Source organism: Hoplias malabaricus, chromosome X2, assembly GCF_029633855.1.
Source record: "Hoplias malabaricus isolate fHopMal1 chromosome X2, fHopMal1.hap1, whole genome shotgun sequence".
Taxonomy (NCBI): Eukaryota; Metazoa; Chordata; class Actinopteri; order Characiformes; family Erythrinidae; genus Hoplias; species Hoplias malabaricus.
Genome location: NC_089819.1, coordinates 14,615,068 through 14,635,774, shown reverse-complemented (window position 1 = coordinate 14,635,774; position 20,707 = coordinate 14,615,068). Strand labels below are relative to the sequence as shown.

General features: G+C 41.4%; 1 protein-coding gene across 1 annotated transcript in view; it reads left to right on the top strand.

The window, feature by feature from the left end:
* Positions 1-20,707, top strand: part of LOC136677522 (whirlin-like) — an 87,651-nt gene that overhangs the window by 52,035 nt on the left and 14,909 nt on the right. Inside the window, exons 5-7 of the mRNA XM_066655092.1 lie at positions 449-485; positions 15,890-16,096; positions 16,777-16,971. Coding sequence (XP_066511189.1) covers positions 449-485; positions 15,890-16,096; positions 16,777-16,971 — 439 coding nt within the window. The remainder of the gene's footprint in view (positions 1-448; positions 486-15,889; positions 16,097-16,776; positions 16,972-20,707) is intronic.

Here is a 20,707-nt window from a genome sequence, read left to right as displayed (position 1 = left end):
CACTTATTTTTATTTGTCTCCCCCTTTATCCCCAAAGCATCTCTCACTCTCTCTCTCTCTCTCTCTCTCTCTCTCTCTCTCTCTCTCTCTCTCTCTCTCTCTCTCTCTCTCTCTCTCTCTCTCTTTCTCTCTCTCTCTCTCTTTCTTAATGGAGTCTTGTTGATTAAATACCCTGGAAGGTGCTCATTTCTAAAGTGCTCCCCCGGACATAGAGTAAGGTGGCTTTTAGTTCCACGCTTGGTTAAACTCACGCTCTCCTGCACCTGAGGCACACACCACTCAGAAACACTAGACACACATTATACCTGCTTTATGGCTGCAGCCTTGCCTCATTCCTATGATTAGACATTAATAGCTGTATTGGATTGTGTTTATCTGTATAATTCCCGCTGTAATAAATTTAAAAGTCACCATAATACATTCATGCTTCTTTTTCTTTTCCTTGCAGTCTGTCAGTCGACGTTGGACCTGGGAATTCAGGAAAGGTAAGGCATGTGTGAGCGAACATAAAAACAAATATTAATGACCCTGTTGAGATGACATTGGAAAGACTTGGACTAGTAATATCTTCTCTGTCACCGACGCTACAAAATCTTCCTTATTTTACTGCTATTAAGCCTTAGAAATCTAGAGCTGTTAGAGTAATACTCCACTACTCAAGTGTAATTTCATTTAACTTTGTGGAATATTTGGCAAAATGTTTTTTTCTTTCTGCAAAGAAATACACATTTTTATGAAAATACATCAGTGCCTCTTCAATTTAATAAATCAATAACACAAATGTACACAATAAGCAGAGATAACTGCAGCTTTGAAGCATTTTAAAACTCTTCCACATTTCTTCTCAATGTATTTTTAACTCATTATCAATGGAATTATATTAATGAGTAAATACAAGTGTACAGTTTGTGAACAAATCTCAAGCTTAGGTTTTTAGATGATTTTATGCCAATAGCATTACTCCTGTGGACATATGTTTTACAATTTGCCTGAAAGCCAAAGCAATCAGCTGAAAAAATATCAATATTTGTCTTGTTTATGAGCAAATTGTCTAAACCCTAGAATCTAAAAACAAATAAGCTGTAAAATGTGTGTGTGTGTGTGTGTGTGTGTGTGTGTGTGTGTGTATCAGTTGTACATAATGAATTTCTGATTCCTATCACAAAACCTGCTCCCATTCCTAGCCATAACCCTACTTTTAACCTTAACACTATCCCTAACCCTAGCCATAACCCTAAACCTCACCCTACACTAAACCTAAACATAAGCCTTAACCTAAGTCTAAGCCCCAAAATTTAGGAGCAGTGGAATTTTCAACTGTGTAACATTGTCCCCCAGCAGCACGGTGTGTTTTGTACTTATTTCCCTTCCTAACAAGCAGTGTGTGAGGATTTAACGAAACAGCAGCATTTATAAAATAGCTATGAAATATAAAGAAATATAATAGAGGTTGGGGTGAGATTTTCTCAAGACGGATCAATAGAAGCGTAAAAGAAAAATAACAAAATCCCTTGATATGAGCTTGCATTAATGTATATGAACAGTTTTGTGTTCTACGGCTCATTGTGAATTCATGCCAGGTTTGAGTCTGCTCATCCAACATTCTTCTTTGGCCCCTTTCCTGCATCATCAGCCTATACTTATCTGGCAAGACTTTAGTCTTTTATTAGAACATTGCTGTGATTATGATGACTCGACCAGGCGTTATAACAAATTACAGTTAGGTAGGAATTCTTCTATGTTTTTTAAAAAAAGAACCACTGCCTGGGAGAGAAAAGGTCACCGCCACCTTAGAATCATATTCCCTTTATGTCTAACGTCTGTAGAAAGATCCTTTCCCACTCTTTGTGAGTCAATACTAATATCAGCTTAAGATGATTTAACTCACCTTGTGGTTTGATATCAAGTTCTTCCATAAAGAATATTAGCCCTTCTGAAATTTTCTTTCTTCCTTCATTCTTCAGCCTTCCTCCCTTGTATCTCAGCATTTTCAGTATTCTAGTTTTCATTCCCATGCTGAGAGTCTAGCACTAGTGTGGAATTGGGGAATAAAAGACGACTAAACCCAAGGTGACCCATAGAATTTACAGCCATTTTAACACAACACTCCATACAGTGCAGTCGTATAGTTTTATAGAGGTAAGGTTGTAGAGCCATGAAAACTTCACACGGAGAAATGGCTAAAATACAACACAGTCCACAGACATGTTAAAAATATGGCAAGCTGCTACTTGGCCTGTTATAGATATAAAATTCTTGTCTATTGGAGTCTGAGTCTGAAGTCACATGTCACTGGGATGTGAATCTGAATCAAGTCATCAGTAATTATTAAGTGAATCTGAGTCAAGTCATCAGTAATTATAAAGTGAGTTTGAGTCAAATCACAAGTAACTGGGATGTGAATCTGAGTCAAGTCATCAGTAATTATTAAGTGAATCTGAGTCAAGTCATGAGTCACTGGGATGTGTATCTGAATCAAGTCATCAGTAATTATAAAGTGAGTTTGAGTCAAATCATGAGTCACTAGTATGTGAATCTGAGTCACGTCATCAGTAATTATAAAGTGAGTTTGAGTCAAATCATATGTCACTGGGATGTGAATCTGAATCAAGTCATCAGTAATTATTAAGTGAATCTGAGTCAAGTCATCAGTAATTATAAAGTGAGTTTGAGTCAAATCATGAGTCACTGGGATGTGAATCTGAGTCAAGTCATCAGTAATTATTAAGCGAATCTGAATCAAGTCTTCAGTAATTATGAAGTGAGTTTGAGTCAAATCATGAGTCACTGGGATGTGAATCTGAGTCAAGTCATCAGTAATTATTAAGTGAATCTGAATCAAGTCTTCAGTAATTATAAAGTAAGTTTGAGTCAAATCATGAGTCACTGGAATTTGAGTTTCAGTTAAGTCATGAGTAACTCTAGTGTAAATCTGTGTTAAGACACATGTAACTCACTAAATATGAGTCAAGTTATGCATAACCAAGATGTAAATATAAGTCAAATCAAAACTCATTAGGATATGAGTCACTGAGTATCTGTGTAATGGAGTGTTTTAGCTAATTTTGGTTTCACTTTGGACATTCACTTACCATTGTTTTACAGTCTGCGCTGAACTGAATCAGTTATAAGGTTTGCACACAGAGGGTGAATTAGGGAACAGACATCTGACTTTTAAGCTTTTGATAAATTAGGATTTTGAGTGTTACCCCATTTCTGGTAGCAAGATACATTAATGGTTCTGGATATGATCCTTTCTGCCTCTAGATGACACACTAGAGCACCATCAGTTCAGACAAAACAAATGCTTTGTATTCAGCCACATCAGTCTCTCCAGCCATGCCTCCCTTGTGTTTGTTTTCTCAGCAGAGACATTCTAAAACTCTTAAACTCTAAAACAATGACCTAAGCACATGAAATTCTGTCACTTATTACTGCTCATGAGTATGCTCCACTACTGAGTGATCTAAAAGGAATGTAAGGAAAATGTATTAATTTCCTTTTTGAACACAGGGTGATCATTTCAGCAGGAGAGTGTTTCTGTGAGCAGTAATAAGTGAGAGGAGTTTGGTGTTCCTAGGTCATTGATTTAGCACAGCAAACAATGTTAAGACTGTAAGAATGTCCCTCAGTGTTGTGAAGCCCAGAGAAAGCAGCTGCTACACACAGACGAGCACAACAGAACAGTTTTAATCCACACCTACCCTCCACTCCTTACAGCTTCACATCTGTGGCTCTGTATCTCTTGGATATGAGATGGGACTGATTGAGCAGACTCCAAGGCTGCTTCTACCTGCAGTTTTAAATGAAATGTTTATAACTTTTTCGACCAGAGGAGGATGTGTCCCCTTGTGAGTTGTGGTTCCTCCCAAAGTTTCTTGCAAAGCCTTTGGCTTTCTCACTTGGGGCCATTCATTTGGCTTTAATTTCAAATGTCTGTAAAGCTGCTTTGTGGCTAAGCATGGGTGATATGGCCTTAAAATAATATCACGATATTTCGGGGTATTTTGTTGATAACAGTATACTTGGCGATATGAAATCAATGTTATATTAATATGAATGATAATATGAATGATTAAATATGAAATTATTTAATATATATATTTATAATCTTAAATGCTTCTTTCACTTCTAACATAACACCATGGTTGCACATCTGCTATTAACCACTGCCACAAGTCAGTCCAAATTTTTGGGGCAAATTCCTCCACCTCAGAGCCACTTTTCACTTTAACTGGCTAAATGACTCATGTAAAGAATGTATGCTGTATTATGGGTAACTGCATGTCATAATTACGTAAATAATGTTAGAGGCCTCTATTAGTCCACTGCTGGGTCTTGTCTTTTTCTTTATCTGAGGCTTTTTAGCTGAAGAACAAATTTCTTTACAGTGGAGGAATGTTTGCATGGTCCTTTCACCTGAAACATTAATACTGCACTCTGCCACCCTGCATTTACAGTGCTGTGTGGGTGTGGCCACTGTCTTGTCTTTTTTGGGTGGGCAAAACAAAACTTTGGGAGGGCCAACATTTCCACAGACTGGGACCTCACTTATTGTTTGTAAAACAAATACAAATTCTGAAGAAATATAATATGGAAATATTAGGTATGAATTTTCACGGTATATGAACTAATTTCTGAGACTAATTTTTGAGTTTTTTGCAACTGTTTTACAACTGACCAACACAAAACAACACACGAACTAAGGCCTTAGTTCCTGTGCTAATAGACACTGCACAAAAAACACTGCAGTTCTGTTACAAACCGGATTCCAAAAAAGTTGGGACACTAAACAAATTGTGAATGAAAACTGAATGCAATGATGTGGAGATGGTAAATGTTAATATTTTATTTGTAATAGAACATAGATGACAGATCAAAAGTTTAATCTGAGTAAACGTAACATTTTAAAGGAAAAATATGTTGATTCAATATTTCACAGTGTCAACAAATCCCCAAAAAGGTTGGGCCAAGTAGTAATAAGTGGCTGATAAAAGGAAATTGAGCATATAACGAACAGCTGGAAGACCAATAAACACTAATTAGGTCAATTGACAACATGATTGGGTATAAAAAGAGTGTCAGTGTCTCTCTGAAGCCAAGATGGTAAGAGGATCACCAAGTCCACCATTGTTGCGCAGAAAGATAGTGCAGCAATACCAGAATGGTGTTACCCAGAATAAAATAGCAAAGACTTTTAAGTTATCATCATCAACCGTGCATAACATCATCAAAAGATTCAGAGAATCTGGAACAATTGCTGTGCATAAGGGTCAAGGCCATAAAACTCTACTGGATGCTCGTGATCTCCAGGTCCTTAAACGTCACTGCACCTCAAACAGGAATGCCACTGTCAAGGAAATAACAGAATGGGCTCAGGAATACTTCCAGAAAGCATTGTCAGTGAACACAATCCACCGTGCCATCCGCTGTTGCCAGCTGAAACTCTACAGTGCAAAGAGGAAGCCATTTCTAAGCAAGCTCCACAAGCTCAGACGTTTGCACTGGGCCAGGGGTCTTTTAAAATGGAGTGTGGCAAAATGGAAGACTTTTCTGTGGTCAGATGAGTCACGATTTGAAGTTCTTTATGGAACACTGGGACGCCATGTCATCCGGACCAGAGAGGACAAGGATAACCCAAGTTGTTATCAACGCTCCGTTCAGAAGCCTGCATCACTGATGGTATGGGGTTGCATGAGTGCTTGTGGCATGGGCAGCTTGCATGTCTGGAAAGGCGCCTTTAATGCAGAGAACTATGTTCAGGTTCTAGAACAACATATGCTCCCATCTAGACGTCATCTCTTTCAGGTGAGACCCTGCATTTTTCAACAAGATAATGCCAGACCACATTCTGCAGCAATCACAACATCATGGCTACGTAGGAGAAGGATCCGGGGACTGAAATGGCCAGCCTGCAGTCCAGATCTTTCACTTATAGAGAACATTTGGCGCATCATAAAGAGGAAGGTGCGACAAAGAAGGCCCAAGACGATTGAACAGTTAGAGGCCTGTATTAGACATGAATGGGAGAGCATTCCTATTTCTAAACTTGAGAAACTGGTCTCCTCTGTCCCCAAACGTCTGTTGAGTGTTGTAAGAAGAAGAGGGGGATGCCACACAGTGGTAAAAAATGGCCTCGTCCCAACTTTTTTGGGATTTGTTGACGCCATGAAATTTTGAAACAACATATTTTTTCCCTTAAAATGATACATTTTCTCAGTTTAAACTTTTGATCTGTGATTTGTGTTCTATTCTGTATAAAATATTAGATGTTGGCACCTCCACATCATTGCATTCAGTGTTTATTCACAATTTGTTTAGTGTCCCAACTTTTTTGGAATCTGGTTTGTAGATACTCTGTAATTTATTTTAACCTTGTGTAGACCTATTAAAGTAGTTTCTTGGGGCAAACTCTTTTGTATTTGCAAGAATTTGATTTCTTATTTTACACAAATTATAATGATACTTTTAACTTGAGTACGGACAAAGGCTAATTTACCCACCTGTGATTGTAATGGGTCGATTAGGTCATCTCTTCTCTCTGTTGAATCAGTGCTTCTGTATTATGTAAAAGGCTCTATCATGGTTCTCAGCATGACTGTGTGTTTCTATAAAGAGTACAAGGACTGAGAGAAGTGATTTTTTTTTACATGATAGATAGTTGAGGTGCGTCATTGCTGCTGAAGGTTAAGCTTATATTAATTCAATGTGTTCCAGTAATTGGTAGAAATTGATTTTTGAGCGAGAGTAATTAGTGTGTGGTCTGTGGAGCATAACTCAGAATTAGGACTGAAGGATAGACAAAGAGATATCACTGTGGACAGCTGGAATAGGCTTGGATTTTCAGCTGAGAAAATGGAGTGCTTCTTTCTTTCTTTCTCTCATTCTCCCACTCTTTGGCTCCTGCTCCCTTGTGTTTAAACACTCGTCTTTTAGTCATTATGTAGCACAAGTAAATCCAATTTGCTAATGTGGCATTATCCACAATTTGCACATCCACTGTGTAGCCCAAGCAAATCTAGATCAAAAGCTTTTCACTAATGAACCCTCAGTTCCAAAATCGTGTGCCCCCTGGCATCTGTGCCATCGTGGGAGTGCCAACATGGCATTCTGAGTCAACATTTGTTCTAACTATTTGCATCTTGTTAGACTTGGGTTAATACAGTTAAAGTTGAATTAGCAGGGCTTAAAGACAATGTCTATGATTTTAGTGAATCGCTGTTCTTTCTGGTTTGTTCACGTTCAGAGGCTCAGCATCTTTTAAGGTGGAATGGTATTTATTTTTACATGGTTGAGTTTTAAACTGTGTGTGATTTTTGTTTTTTTAATTCACTGTTTAAACTACCATAGAAACTCATTTTAACTCGCACTGTTTAGTTTTGTAACAGTTACAGTCTGTGTTTACTTTCATGCAGTTAGTAGTCTTCAGAATTTGGAGTCAGTTCCACTGTAAGTAATCTGAAACAGCAAAAATAATCAATATTACCCACATATGGAGCAGGAAAAGTGCAACATCCTCATCTCCGGATATTGGAGTAAACATCATAATTTTATGAAAAGTTTTTAATTACAATTTTGAACAACACTCGAGAATATATATAACATGTGGGCCAGCTTATAATCATCAGTAGAAAAACAGCTGGAAAAACAGCTGTTTCTGCCTCTAGATGTAATTTTGTCTAATTGGGTTTCTCACTGCTGTTTGTGGCATATTTGAAATATGTGGAATATATCACTGATGTCCTAAGAAAAACATATATCTCCAGAACAGTAACTTTACAGGAACAGGGAAAAACTTATTAACTTTAAACCGACGTCAATGTAAAAAAAAATATTTAAAGTGATTTTGGAGCATTTCTATTGACCCATTCATCATGAAAGGTTTACACTGTGTGAAACACAGATGCTGTGATGTAATTAACTAAAAATCCAGAAAAATGGAGATACACGTTTTTTATTTTTCTTTAGACAGTTTAGACAGCAACAATATTTAAAATTGAGTGCAGCACGGTGTTCAGTGTACTGGGGTTATGGGTTCAATCCACACCCCGGGCCACTGTCTGCAAGGAGTTTGGTGTGTTCTTCCCCTGTCCGCGTGGGTTTCCTCCAGGTGCTCTGGTTTCCTCCTACAGTCCATAAACACATGTTGGTAGGTGGACTGCCTTTGTGAATGTGTTCTGGGTGAGTGTGTGCCACCCTGTGATGGACAGATGCCATAGCAGTGGGTTCCTGCCTTGTTTCCAATGATTCTGTGTTGGCTGGATCCACTCCGACCCGGAACAGGATGACGTGGTTAAAAGAAGGATGTATAAATTAACGAATAAATAAATATCTAATATCGAATATAAAGTAATTATGCCACAAAGCTGCTAGTGGACTAGCTAATACTGACCTTATATGACCTTCCTCTCTCTGGGTGTGCAGAACACCTCTTTGCCCTTTCCTCTTTTATACATGCATGGTATACATGGTATGCATGTACGTGTGAACACAAACGTCCACATTTGTCCCAGACTTTACACAGTCTTTACCCTCCTAGTGCCCTAGTAGGGGTAAATTCCAAGTGAGTGCATGTGTGAATAGAGCCACTAATGTTCAGGAGTATCTTTTGCATATCTGGCTGTTCACATTCTCCTACAAGCGTGTCAAGCTATCCTGCACTTGCTACAGTTTGAAAAAAGAGGTGGCTACCTGCATGGATCTCAAAGACAGGATGTTCTAGCCTTTGAGATCACAGCTTGACAGCATCTTATAATTGGAAGTGCTGGTTTTGAAAAGTGGTGGAAAAAAGCTTGCAGCAGATTGCTTATCCAAGATTTACCATAAAAATAAGTGGTATTTTATTTATCATTCAATGACTCTTGGCCCTCTCAATTATTTGAGATGTGAATAAAATGTCATAAAACCTTCTGGTGCCTTGGTTGCAGTATTGCAGTGATCTTTCCTGCATGTCCTGACTCCTTTTTACCATGGTCAGTGCAGATTTCTATACACTGGGGCAGATTATAAAGGGTTAAAAAGGGTAAGGTTGAAGCTTATGATAAATGAAGTAAACATAGGGTTAAAAATTTGGACCTTCATAATTGTCTGAGTGTAATGAATGTAGTTTGGTGTAGTTATTAAGCAGTGGAGATGGTTTGTGTCATATCAGCCCCCTGCGGGAGGGAGAGCCACTGCGGTGGTGGAATGCTGATGAGTCAGCAGCTTCTGGGGGTAAGATCTGGACTCAAATGAGGGATGAGGAGAGAGTTAGAGGAAGAGGAGAGGAGCAAAGGAAGGGGTGGAGGATTAATTTTGCTCTGCAAAGTGGAAGTTTTTGGCTGAGAAACCTGGCTGCCAGAAAGGCCTATGACTACATATTGTTGGGGTAACCTTGAGGATTTTGGCCTGTAAATTAGGCCTCTCTTGTCCTGGCAGGCTTTTATTAGGATGGAGTGAGTGTGAGGAGCCCGTCATTGAACCCTGCCATGCAGCAAAGCCAGGGGAGCAAGAGCAGCAAGGCCTTTCTCAAGGAATTCATTGACCACTTACCGTCCTGACAATCCATCACCTTGAGTCAATGCAGCAAGGACTTGGACTGGACTTGTTTTGCCACTCGCGTCTTTAACCCTTAGACATCAGAAAACTCACCACTGATTTAATGGGGGTCTCAGCCTCGCATACACTTTGTATGTAGTGAGAGTCTAATGTTCTGAGAGGGCTTTTGGCCAGATGTAGGAACATTGCTGTGAGAATTAAATAGCATTCAGCCATGAGAGCATTGGACACGTCAGGTACAGATTCTATGTGATTAGTTTTGGATCACAAACCCTGCTCCATCTATCCCAGATATGCTAGATGGATCACCATCACACCAGAGTACATAGTTCCCCTGTTCCATAGCTCTATGCTGGGGGGATGTATACCCCTCTATGCTCAGGTGCATCTGCTCTAGTATCCCATTGTATATTAACAATTGTATTAGCATTGGCTCTTCCTTCTAAGAGCTTTGAATACCTCTGTTCCTGGTGTTAATAACAACTGAATGCATGGACTCTTATAGAGTGTTCCTGAATGAGAATCCTGGATATGAGAGTCCTCACAAGCCCCAGAGGGAGGTTTCTTTCTGCATCATTCATGCGTTTACATTCATATACACAGAGTCTGCTGCACAGATACTCTCATTTACTGTCTTTCTGTGTCCACGCAAGTCAGACTCTGCTGGGCTTTGTGTAGAGACACACGAATCCTGTTGTGACAGTAAAGACATGGCCATGAGTCCACCGCTGCTGTTAGGGTGACTGCGGAGGTGGACTCACATCTCACTCAGTGTTAATTTGGCCAAGGTCAGAAGCACAGGCGCCATCCCTCGCCAAGCCTGTGGCTTTATGCTGCACAACTGCCTTGGATTCTCCTGGAGAATGAGCCCAGCCCTGCTCTGTGTGCCACAATGTGGACTACATCCAGAGCAGATGAGTGTTTACAGAAAACGTAGGCTGGAGATAGTGTTTAAAGCAGATATACCAGCACAATAGCAATTATTTCCTTAGAATAAACAAATTAAAAAAAATTAATACAACCCATGGTGACTGTGTTAGTTCTAACAAACCAAAGAAGCTCAAGGCAGGCCAGTCTTTGATTTCCTGCAGTTTTACTGAAATCAGGGTCTAAACCCCATTCAATTACCATCCAGCCCCTGACCTGGCTAATCAATACTTCATTAAGTTTACCATCAATAAATAATCAGGCGTGCTGATGATGGAATTTAACAAATCCATGTGAAGATGCGCTGCATCAAGGAGAAGATAAACCAAACCTGTGTATCCAAATAGCTTTTGATTTACTTTTTATTGGATCATTCTCTCTCTCTCTCTCTTTATGTATACTGATGCTCTGGATACTTTTTGCCCCTTTCACCCTGGTTTTCAATGATCAGGACTACCAAACATTAGTGGGTATTATTTGGGGTGGATCTGTCTCCGCGCTGCCGTGTCGATGTGGTGGTGTGTCAGTGTGTGTTACACTGGTCTGAATGGAGCGACACAGCATTGCTGCTGCAGTCCCTGCTGGACAGAGAGTAGTCCAACATCCAGCATTATCCAGCCATATGACCACTGCATCCTGTGACCAATTGTTGCAATATACTATATACAGTTTCCCTATGACAAAGCCATGGAGCTCTTTTTTAAATGAAGTGCTCTAAGCCTTAAGTGCTATAAAACTTATGAAAATAATGGATGTGTAAAATTGATTGTGTAGCGTATGTATTCTTCTTTGCTTTTTAATTCATTTTATGCTGCACCGGTTTGGGGCAGGGTTGTTGGGAGATGGGAGGCTGAGGGTGCCTTCCACTGGCTGCTAAATATATTCCAGATGAAACACTGTATACATAAATATATCTCTCCTGTGTTTTCTTGTAATAATGTCCAAATCACTCACATCTGTCCCTAGCTTTTGTTTACGTTCAGTAAGGAGCTGAAACTGGGCTTTCTTTACATGGATTTCACAAAATACTGAGGGATAGTGATCCCTTGCGTAGTGGAAAACCACAGAGGAACTCCCATCTTTCCGCCCCTCGCCACCTTCCCTGACAGATCTAATGAACTATGGTGTATGCGTAGGCCATTTTGTATTTTTTTAATGTAAAAAATGTAATGTAATTTACATAAAAACTTCCACTTTTCAGTTAATTAATTAATTTATCCCTTAATTATAGAACATTTTTTCAAGTTTATCTGGCGTACCACCTCTTGCTGCTTCACGTCCCACCAGTGAAGAGAACCCCCACAGACTGAGAACCACTGTTCTAGAATGAAACGTATTAAAGCAGTTTTATGACAACTAACCCTTGGAACATCAACGACACGAGATTTTACCTATTACGTCTAAATATGACTGTGTGTGTGTTGGTGAAAGAGTGGTTTCTATGGTAGGGTCACCTCTGAGTTTGGTTATTGATTAAGGCTGCCTCATGTAGAGATTACCCCAGTGATCAAGTTAATTTATTGTGAAACATAAGCTGATATTTAAAACAGGACGTTTTTAATCAGAAAAAACGCCTTATTAACTGCAGCTTAATTACTTAATTACTTGCCTCTTCCCTTTGGAACTCCCTCCCTCCTGATCGCTCCTGTACCTCTTTCTATCTTCAAAGCACAGCTAACAGAGGGTCTTAGAAGGAACTTAAAATGCTGGATTTGATGTTTCTGGGGTTGTCACTTGTGTGGCCAGAGCGAAACCCACACTGTAACCTGGCATTGATGCTGTGTGCAAATGCCTATGAAGTATTGATTTTACAATGCTGTGTGTCAAACACCCTCCTGTGCTCTCGCTCTCTCTCTCTCTCTCTCTCTCTCTCTCTCTCTCTCTCTCTCTCTCTCTCTCTCATTTACTCAGGCTATCTCTACCTCTCTATCTTGCACTCTGTTTTTCTCTCCCTGTCTTTTGACTGGTCTCTCTCTCCCTCTCTCTCTCTCTCTCTCTCTCTTTCTCTCTCTCTCTCTCTCTCTCTCTCTTTCTCTCTCTCTCTCTCTCTCTCTCATTTACTCAGGCTATCTCTACCTCTCTATCTTGCACTCTTTTTTTCTCTCCCTGTCTTTTGACTGGTCTCTCTCTCTCTCTCTCTCTCTCTCTCTCTCTCCCTCTCTCTCTCTCTCTCTGACTCTCTCTCTCTCTCTCTAGGCTTTAACCTTGGGCTCTTTGTAAATCTCACACTTTTTCCCCCTGAGCTTTTGTAACTGTGTCAGGTAGATGCTGAAGCTGTTGCCTGTAGGTACTGGCTTTAACTTTTGCATCATAAAGTGTGAAGAGTCAAATGCCTTTGACATTTTGTCATAGACACGTTCAGTTTATGCTTTGTTTTAGAAGCTAAAGCCACTCTGGAGAGAAACTCTGGAGGCCTGCAGCAACTGCCCATCTGCTCTCACACAAATTAATATTGTGTTGACCTTTGCGTTGGACTGTGAGCTATCAGCAAGTGATTAGCCCTGATTCCAACAGACCACTCTGAAATCATTGATGCTCATTGGTCATTTGTCCCATTTTATTCCCCTCTGGGAAACCTTCATGGCAGTTGTTGGAACATTTCTGTGAGGAACTGATAGCATTCAGCCACAAAGAGCTTTGGTGTGTACAGATGTTGCTACAGGTGTTGGATGGTTGTTCACTGGTATCCAATGGTGCTCCACCATTCCAGAGGATTCAGTTCTATTACTCTTACACTCCTCCACATCTCAGTGCAGCTGGCAACACTTCTCACTGAGCAATGTGACTTTAAGCTCATGTGCGGCTGCTTCATTCAGATTATTTTTTAAATTAATGACCCTTACATAGGGCGGCACGGTGGCGCAGCAGGTAGTGTCGCAGTCACACAGCTCCAGGGGCCTGGAGGTTGTGGGTTCGATTCCCGCTCCGGGTGACTGTCTGTGAGAAGTTGGTGTGTTCTCCCCGTGTCCGCATGGGTTTCCTCCGGGTGCTCCGGTTTCCTCCCACAGTCCAAAAACACACATTGGTAGGTGGATTGGTGACTCCAAAGTGTCCGTGAATGTGTGTGTGTGTCTGTGTTACCCTGTGAAGGACTGGCGCCCCCTCCAGGGTGTATTCCCGCCTTGCGCCCAATGATTCCAGGTAGGCTCTGGACCCACCGCGACCCTGAATTGGATAAGTGGTTACAGATAATGAATGAATGAATGTTACACATAGGGTTGAATTAGGTTGACAAATGATGGAAGACGACTTTGAAGTTCCTTTTGCTGTTCGTAATATTACAATTCCAGCTGCACAAGACTGTTTCCTTAATGGAGGAACCATACACTCTATTTATGCGATGATGAATGGAGTCTGGAGATTACTACAGTGTGGATAATATTTAAAGAGATTTAAAGGGAGTTTATGAAAGGAGCGAGACGTTTTTCCAGCTGTAGTGAAATGGAGTTTGATGTTTAGGTGCAGCTTGATGAGTGACAGAGTTTTTTTTCTTCCTTTTTTTACAAAAAATAGGTTAAATTGCTCTCTGTTGCTTTTTATAATACCCGTGACTCCAGGAGAGATGTGGAGCAAGAGAAGGAGAAAGAGAAAGAGCTTTTTATCTCTCTCTCTCTCTCTCTCTCTCTCTCTCTCTCTCTCTCTCTCTCTCTCTGTGTCTCTCTCTCTCTCTCTCTCTGTCTCTCTCTCTCTCTTTGGTTCTCATTCTCTCTGTCTCTTTCTCTGTCTTCCTGTCCTACTGCCTGGGGCAGATTCTAATGTAGTTCTGATTAAGGAGAACGTCAAAGAGGAGAAAGGAAGAGTGGCATGTTTTTTGGAGAGGAGAGCGAGGGGAGAGTGGGTTTGGGGCAGAAAGTGAGGAAGCGAGGGCGAGAGTGGGTGGGTGAGTGAATGAGGGAGCGAGAGAGTCAGAGAGAAAGCGAGTGATTCATAGAGTCTGTGTTATTTCTTAAGCTCTTCCATACCTCCAAGGCTTCTGGTACTTAGTTTTAGCCATGGCTGAGTGGAGGGGTCGCAGAACGAGGGCCTTGCACCTGCTGCCTGCCATGTTTGATCTGTTCTTTGTGCTGTACTAACCCCACACACTGCTGTCCCCATGGGAAAACTCACAATCTTTGGCCAGACGTTTGAACACACCTGCTCATCCAGCGGTTGGTCTGAAATGACTTTGCTGCAGCAGCAGGCTCTACTCTTATGGCTTTATGCTAGATTCTGGAACATTATTCAGAAGATTTGATGGCATTCAGCCACTAGAACTTAAAGAAAGCTCAGGTGGTAATTCTGATGTGCTGTTGAAGTCCCAGTGTCTATAAATGAGTGAAAGACAGACTGGTTTAGTATGCTAGGCTTTCTCTCTCTCTCTCTCTTATTGCTACTAGCTTATTGCTGACTGCTCCATAGGTGGATAATATTGACTTACATTTGTTGTTTCGGATCTCTTAAGGTGGAAATGTCTCCAAATTTATAAGACGGCTAACTGTATTACTGAAGGCGCTATGAAACCAAACAACAGGAGTTACAAATGAGTTTCTGTGATAATTCAAACAGTGAATAAAATCCTAGACAAGTTAAACTTAATCCATGTACAAACAACTCTTTTTCCGGCGCGGTGGCGCAGCAGGTAGTGTCGCAGTCACACAGCTACAGGGACCTGGCGGTTTGAGGTTTCAATACCCGCTCCGGGTGACTGTCTGTGAGGAGTTGGTGTGTTCTCCCTGTGTCCGTGTGGGTTTCCTCCGGGTGCTCCGGTTTCCTCCCACACTCCAAAAACACACATTGGTAGGTGGATTGGCGACTCCAAAGTGTCCGTAGGTGTAAGTGAATGTGTGTGAGTGTGTGTGTTGCCCTGTGAAGGACTGGCGCCCCCTCCAGGGTGTATTCCCGCCTTGCGCACAATGATTCCAGGTAAGCTCTGGACCCACCGTGACCCTGAATTGGATAAGCGGTTACAGATAATGAATGAATGAATGAATATAAACAACCAGAGAGGACTGCACATAGTCATAATTGTAGATGTTCCCTAAAGTCCAGTTGTGTTCCCTAAAGGTACATTACGTTCTCTTCTCTAGAAGGAGAGGTAAAAGTTTGTAATAATTCATTATAGAACTGTGTAAAGTACTTGAGATGTAATTGGGCATATACAATCAACAACATTTTAAAATGTACCATTGGAATAGAAGAAGGTACAATTATGATCCCTACCTGAAGGTACTGAAATGTACCTTTGAGGGTACCACCACAGAGACAGTTTTTCTGAATGTGCAGCTGCTTCCCCAGGATCTCATTTCACTATAAACTGTTTTTTATGGAGACTGTACAAATATTCCATTGAACATCTTTGTCCATGTTTGCATTCAGACAGACGCCTGGAGACCTAAATGAAATATTAATATTTAGTGTGTCCTCTGTGTGTTTCTTTCTTCTGCAGTCAGTGTGTTGTAAAGGTGTGGTGACCCCTGCTTTGCCTCCAGCTCTGGCTGGAGCGAGGAGTTCTCTGGAGGAACAGGCCTATCTTCTGCTGACTGAGGCTGAGAGGCAGACCATGGGCTACTACATCCAGGAGTACCAGCATGGCCACATCGTAGTGGAATCCCTCGCCATGGCCTTGTTTGAGCTTTTCAACACACACGCCAAGGTCAGCCTTGGAGTTGAGGGGGGGAGCTGTGTTGTAGCCATGTTCTATGTTGCTTCATATATGCACCTGAATTATATCTAGGATGGGTCTACCTTCTGGACTGGAAAGGATGTGTATGGATATCTGAGTAGAATCCACACAACAAAAGCTTGCAGGAGGAATAGGCAGCTTGAATATTGTTGGTAGTTTTTCATTCATATTGTGGCTATGTGAGAAAGTGAGGCTAAAGTCTATTCTGATTATAAATGTGGTCACCTGTATCTGGCCATTGCGGACCTTATAGATCAGAAGAAGCAGAACTGATATGCCCTTCAGTCTGACTACAAACCTGAGTGGTTAGGATAGCCCTTCCTCTCACTCATTACTTGATGTTGGATAACGCTAGCATCTGTTTGTTGATGTAAGGTATGGGAGTTAGTGTTCTCCTCAAAGTGCGCTGAAAATGTTGCTAGACTTGGTCACACCATGCAATAAGGAGAGACCTAACTAGTTGAATGGAACTAGCAATGACTAAATTGGAGAGAAAGTTGTGGGAATAAAAGGACTGATAAATAATAAAAAATAAGTGCAAACCAGGCTTAATCTTAAAGCCAAAGCTTGTTATAGTCAGTTTTACACTTGCAGAAGGAAATCTGATGGATTGCTATGTGTAACTTGTGTTTTCTCTGTGAACCCTCCAGCTCACCCTCCTGGCTGAGGTGCGGACACTCATCGCTGCTCAGGATCTGGAGCGCTTTGATGGACAGGTGCTGCACCGGGAGATGGAGGCTTGGAGAGCAAGGCACGGAGGACTGGGCTCCATCTGCATCTCACACACAGAGAACCATGCCCCAGCTGGCTGCTCCCTGAGTGCTCCAGCCACAGGCTACACTAAGGCAAGTGTGTGTGTATGTGTGTGTGTGTCTGTATGTGTCTTTGCTCATTGAACCATGTCTTCATGTGTCTGCCAAGGCTTCGGCTGATTCTATTTCAGCTTAGGTTTGTGTGTGTGTGTCCTTACATACCAAGAATATATCTCATTGTGGGTCCAGAACCTGTATAAACATAGACTGGCCCCCACAATGTACATCATTACATTTTAAGGTGAAGGCAAGGTTTTAGGTTTGGGTTATGGTCAGGGATAGGGTTAATTTGTAGTACATTGGTGAGGCTCCACAAAATTAATAAAAGGCTATGAAATGGCCCTGCAATTCACAAAAACAAGACACTGTGTGTGTGTGTGTGTGTGTGTGTGAGTGTTCCAGGCTCTCAGTGTGTGTTGATGAATCCACTAGGTATTCCTGACCTTTTACCTGATTGGATCAGCAGTTAACCTCACAGGCCTTTGTTTACAATTGGCATTAAAATGCATGTGGTTATTCCCTGTATGCACAAAAACAAGTCTAACTATTCCTGTGATCAGACTTTTAAGAATTGTGGTGCCTGAAGTGTGGGATGTGCTGTAGCAGCAATGTAAGATCATAATCTTTGAGTGATGTTTGTGATCCTGAACTAATAATCCAATATCAAGGCTTGATGTCACCAATCCTCCTGCAGCTGAATTCCATAAATCCTCTCAGAAATTTCCAACAACTTGTGTAAAGCCTTCTCAGAGGAATAATACACTATGTCTGAATAATACACTATGTCTGAATAATATACTATACCAGCTTTTCTCAACTGGGGTGCTATGGCACCGTGGTGTGCCGTCTGGCTTCATCAGGTGTGCCATCAAGGTAAATGTGGGTGTCCAGTTAAATTTGTCAGTGATGGATTTGCCTTCACTTTGTCGACCAGGTGTGAGGCTCTTAATGCTCTTAACAAAAACAAAGCTGCATCAGCGTCTAGTTTGCCTCGCGCTCCCCTCTCACTTCCAATGCTCCAGCTCCGACTCTGACTTGCGGAATGTGCACAAAACAGCCGAGAAGGAGGTGAGAATGTGTCAGAGTGTGAGAGTGAATTAACAGTGTAGACAGGGTAGGCCTGTGGCCATGACTCTTAGTTGGAAACTTATGAGAATAAAGTCAGAATATTTCAAGAAATAAAGTAAGAATATTTTGAGAATCAAGTAGAAACATTTAGAGAAAAAAGTCAAAATATTCTGAATATATCACCTTAATAATTTTGATGAGAGATTTATTAAGTAATTTCCATCGTGGAAAAAAACAACAGTTGTTTGTACATGTCTGTAGTTTTTACATTCACTGAATTACCACAGAAACATGTTTGTAACTCAGGGTTTTTATTTGTGTAGCACTTTCGTTAATGCCAGTAACTGTCTCCTGTGTCTGATACTTCCACCTTAATTGACCCGAAACTGCTAAAATAAGTCAGCATTGCCCACATATGAAGCAGGAATAGAGCTATATCTTCATTTCGGTTTGTGTTTTTCAATGTTTGGAGTTCTGTCCATTGTAAAAAAAAACTCCAAATGAGAGAGAGAGCGAGAGAGCGATAGATAGATAGATAGAGAGAGAGAGAGAGAGAGAGAGAGAGAGAGAGAGAGAGAGAGAGAAACTGGCATCCTGGACCTAGCCCTTTTTTCTACTCATCTACAAACACTGGGGCTTCGCAAACACATTAGACTGGTTTTGAACACACAAACAGACTGGGAGCAGGTGGGGAAACATTTTCTGAATTTTATAAAATTTGTTTTTTTGATTACAACTGTGATCTGCGCATTTAATCCTCAAACAAATGATTAAATAAATAATCCAATTGCTTTGAATAAATTATGTTTAAAAATTGACAGCTGATTACAACTGCAAGCACCTGTGTGTGTGTGTGTGTGTGTGTGTGTGTGTGTGTGTGTGTGTGTTGGATGGATTACAAAAGGTTTCTGGATCACAAATACTTCTCTGAAGGTCACAAAGTCCACCTCAGCTCATATCTACTGAATGTTACTCATTCTCCCACTCAGTTCATCAGTCACTCACTCGCTCACTGACTCACTCCTATTAACAGAATTATTCAAAATTTTAATTCAAAGTGTCCCACCCTACTTAAGTTGTGCAGCAAGTAAATGTTTTTGCCCATGCACCAGAACAACAAGGATTTCATTAAATATTCATCCTCTCAGAACACAATGAGTACGGTTTGGACTGTACTGAATATAGTCTGAATCCCATGCTGGCCTTCTAGTGCTTTAATCTCATATAGAGGGTGTGATTAATACCTCCCCGCTTTGTTTGTGCTTTGATCATTGTGTCAGTAGTTAATTGTGGAAGTTGATGCCAGTCATTATTGCATGTTGTAAAATCTGACACCAAATAAAACAGTAATTAGGCTTAATTTATAGCTACTCAGCTTCACTCCATTGAGAATTAATTAGTCACATAAAAGTGATTTTTTTAAACCACCTCCTCAGTACAGGAGTAATAATTCACAAATTTCACCATTTTATCCATCTATCCATCCATTATCCACCGCTTATCCGGATCCGGGTCGCGGGGGAAGCAGTCGGAGCAGAGAAACCCAGACCTCCCTCTCCCCAGCCACCACTTCCAGCTCCTCCGGGGGTATACCTAGGCGTTCCCAGGCCAGTCGAGACACATAGTCTCTCCAGCGTGTTCTTGGTCTGCCCCGGGGCCTCCTCCCCGTTGGACATGCCCGGAACACCTCACCAGGAAGGCGTCCAGGAGGCACCCGGACCAGACGCCCGAACCACCTCAACTGGCTCCTCTCGACGTGGAGGAGCAGCGGCTCCACTCCGAGTCTCTCCCGGATATCCGAGCTCCTAACCCTGTCTCTAAAGGAGAGTCCAGACACCCTGCGGAGAAAACTCATTTCAGCCGCTTGTACCCACGATCTCGTTCTTTCTGTCACTGCCCAAAGCTCGTGACCATAGGTGAGGGTTGGGACGTAGGTTGAACGGTAAATCGAGAGCTTCACTTTTTCGCTCAGCTCTCTCTTCACCACAACGGACCGGTCCAGAGCCTGCATTACTGCTGACGCTGCACCGATCCACCTGTCAATCTCATGCTCCATCTTTCCCTCACTCGTGAACAAGACCCTGAGGTATTTAATCTCCTCCACTTGAGGCAGGATCTCACTTCCAACCTGGAGAGAGCACTCCACCCTTTTCCGACTGAGTACCATGGACTCGGAGGTTCTGATCTTCATCCCTGATCCTCATTTCACCATTTTAATCCATATGAAATAGTGCTGTCTCAGATTGACACTGATAAGCCACGACATAAATATGACCTTATTGTTTCTACCTTCACTGTGCATTTGATCAGCTTCACTACTGTATATTTGCATTGTTTTATGTTAGAAGACTGTATTGCAGGCTGTAGTACTTCTATTGCTCTGCATACACTACCAGCACTGTAGTGACACTGATGTGGTAGTGTTGTCAGTGTGTGTTGTGCTGGTACAAATAGATCAGACACAGCAGTGCTCCTGGAGTATTTAAACATACCCCATTGAGGTACCACGTTTTTGGTTTGTGGACTATTCTCAGTCCAGCAGTGACATTGAGGGGTTTAAAAACTCCAGTATCACTGCAGTGTCTGATCCACTCGTACCAGCACCAGACACTAACACACCACCAACACTTCATGCTGCATCTTACCTGCTCTGTGGATTGTAGAACTATAAAGTGCCCTGTGGATAGTGGAGCTGAGAACA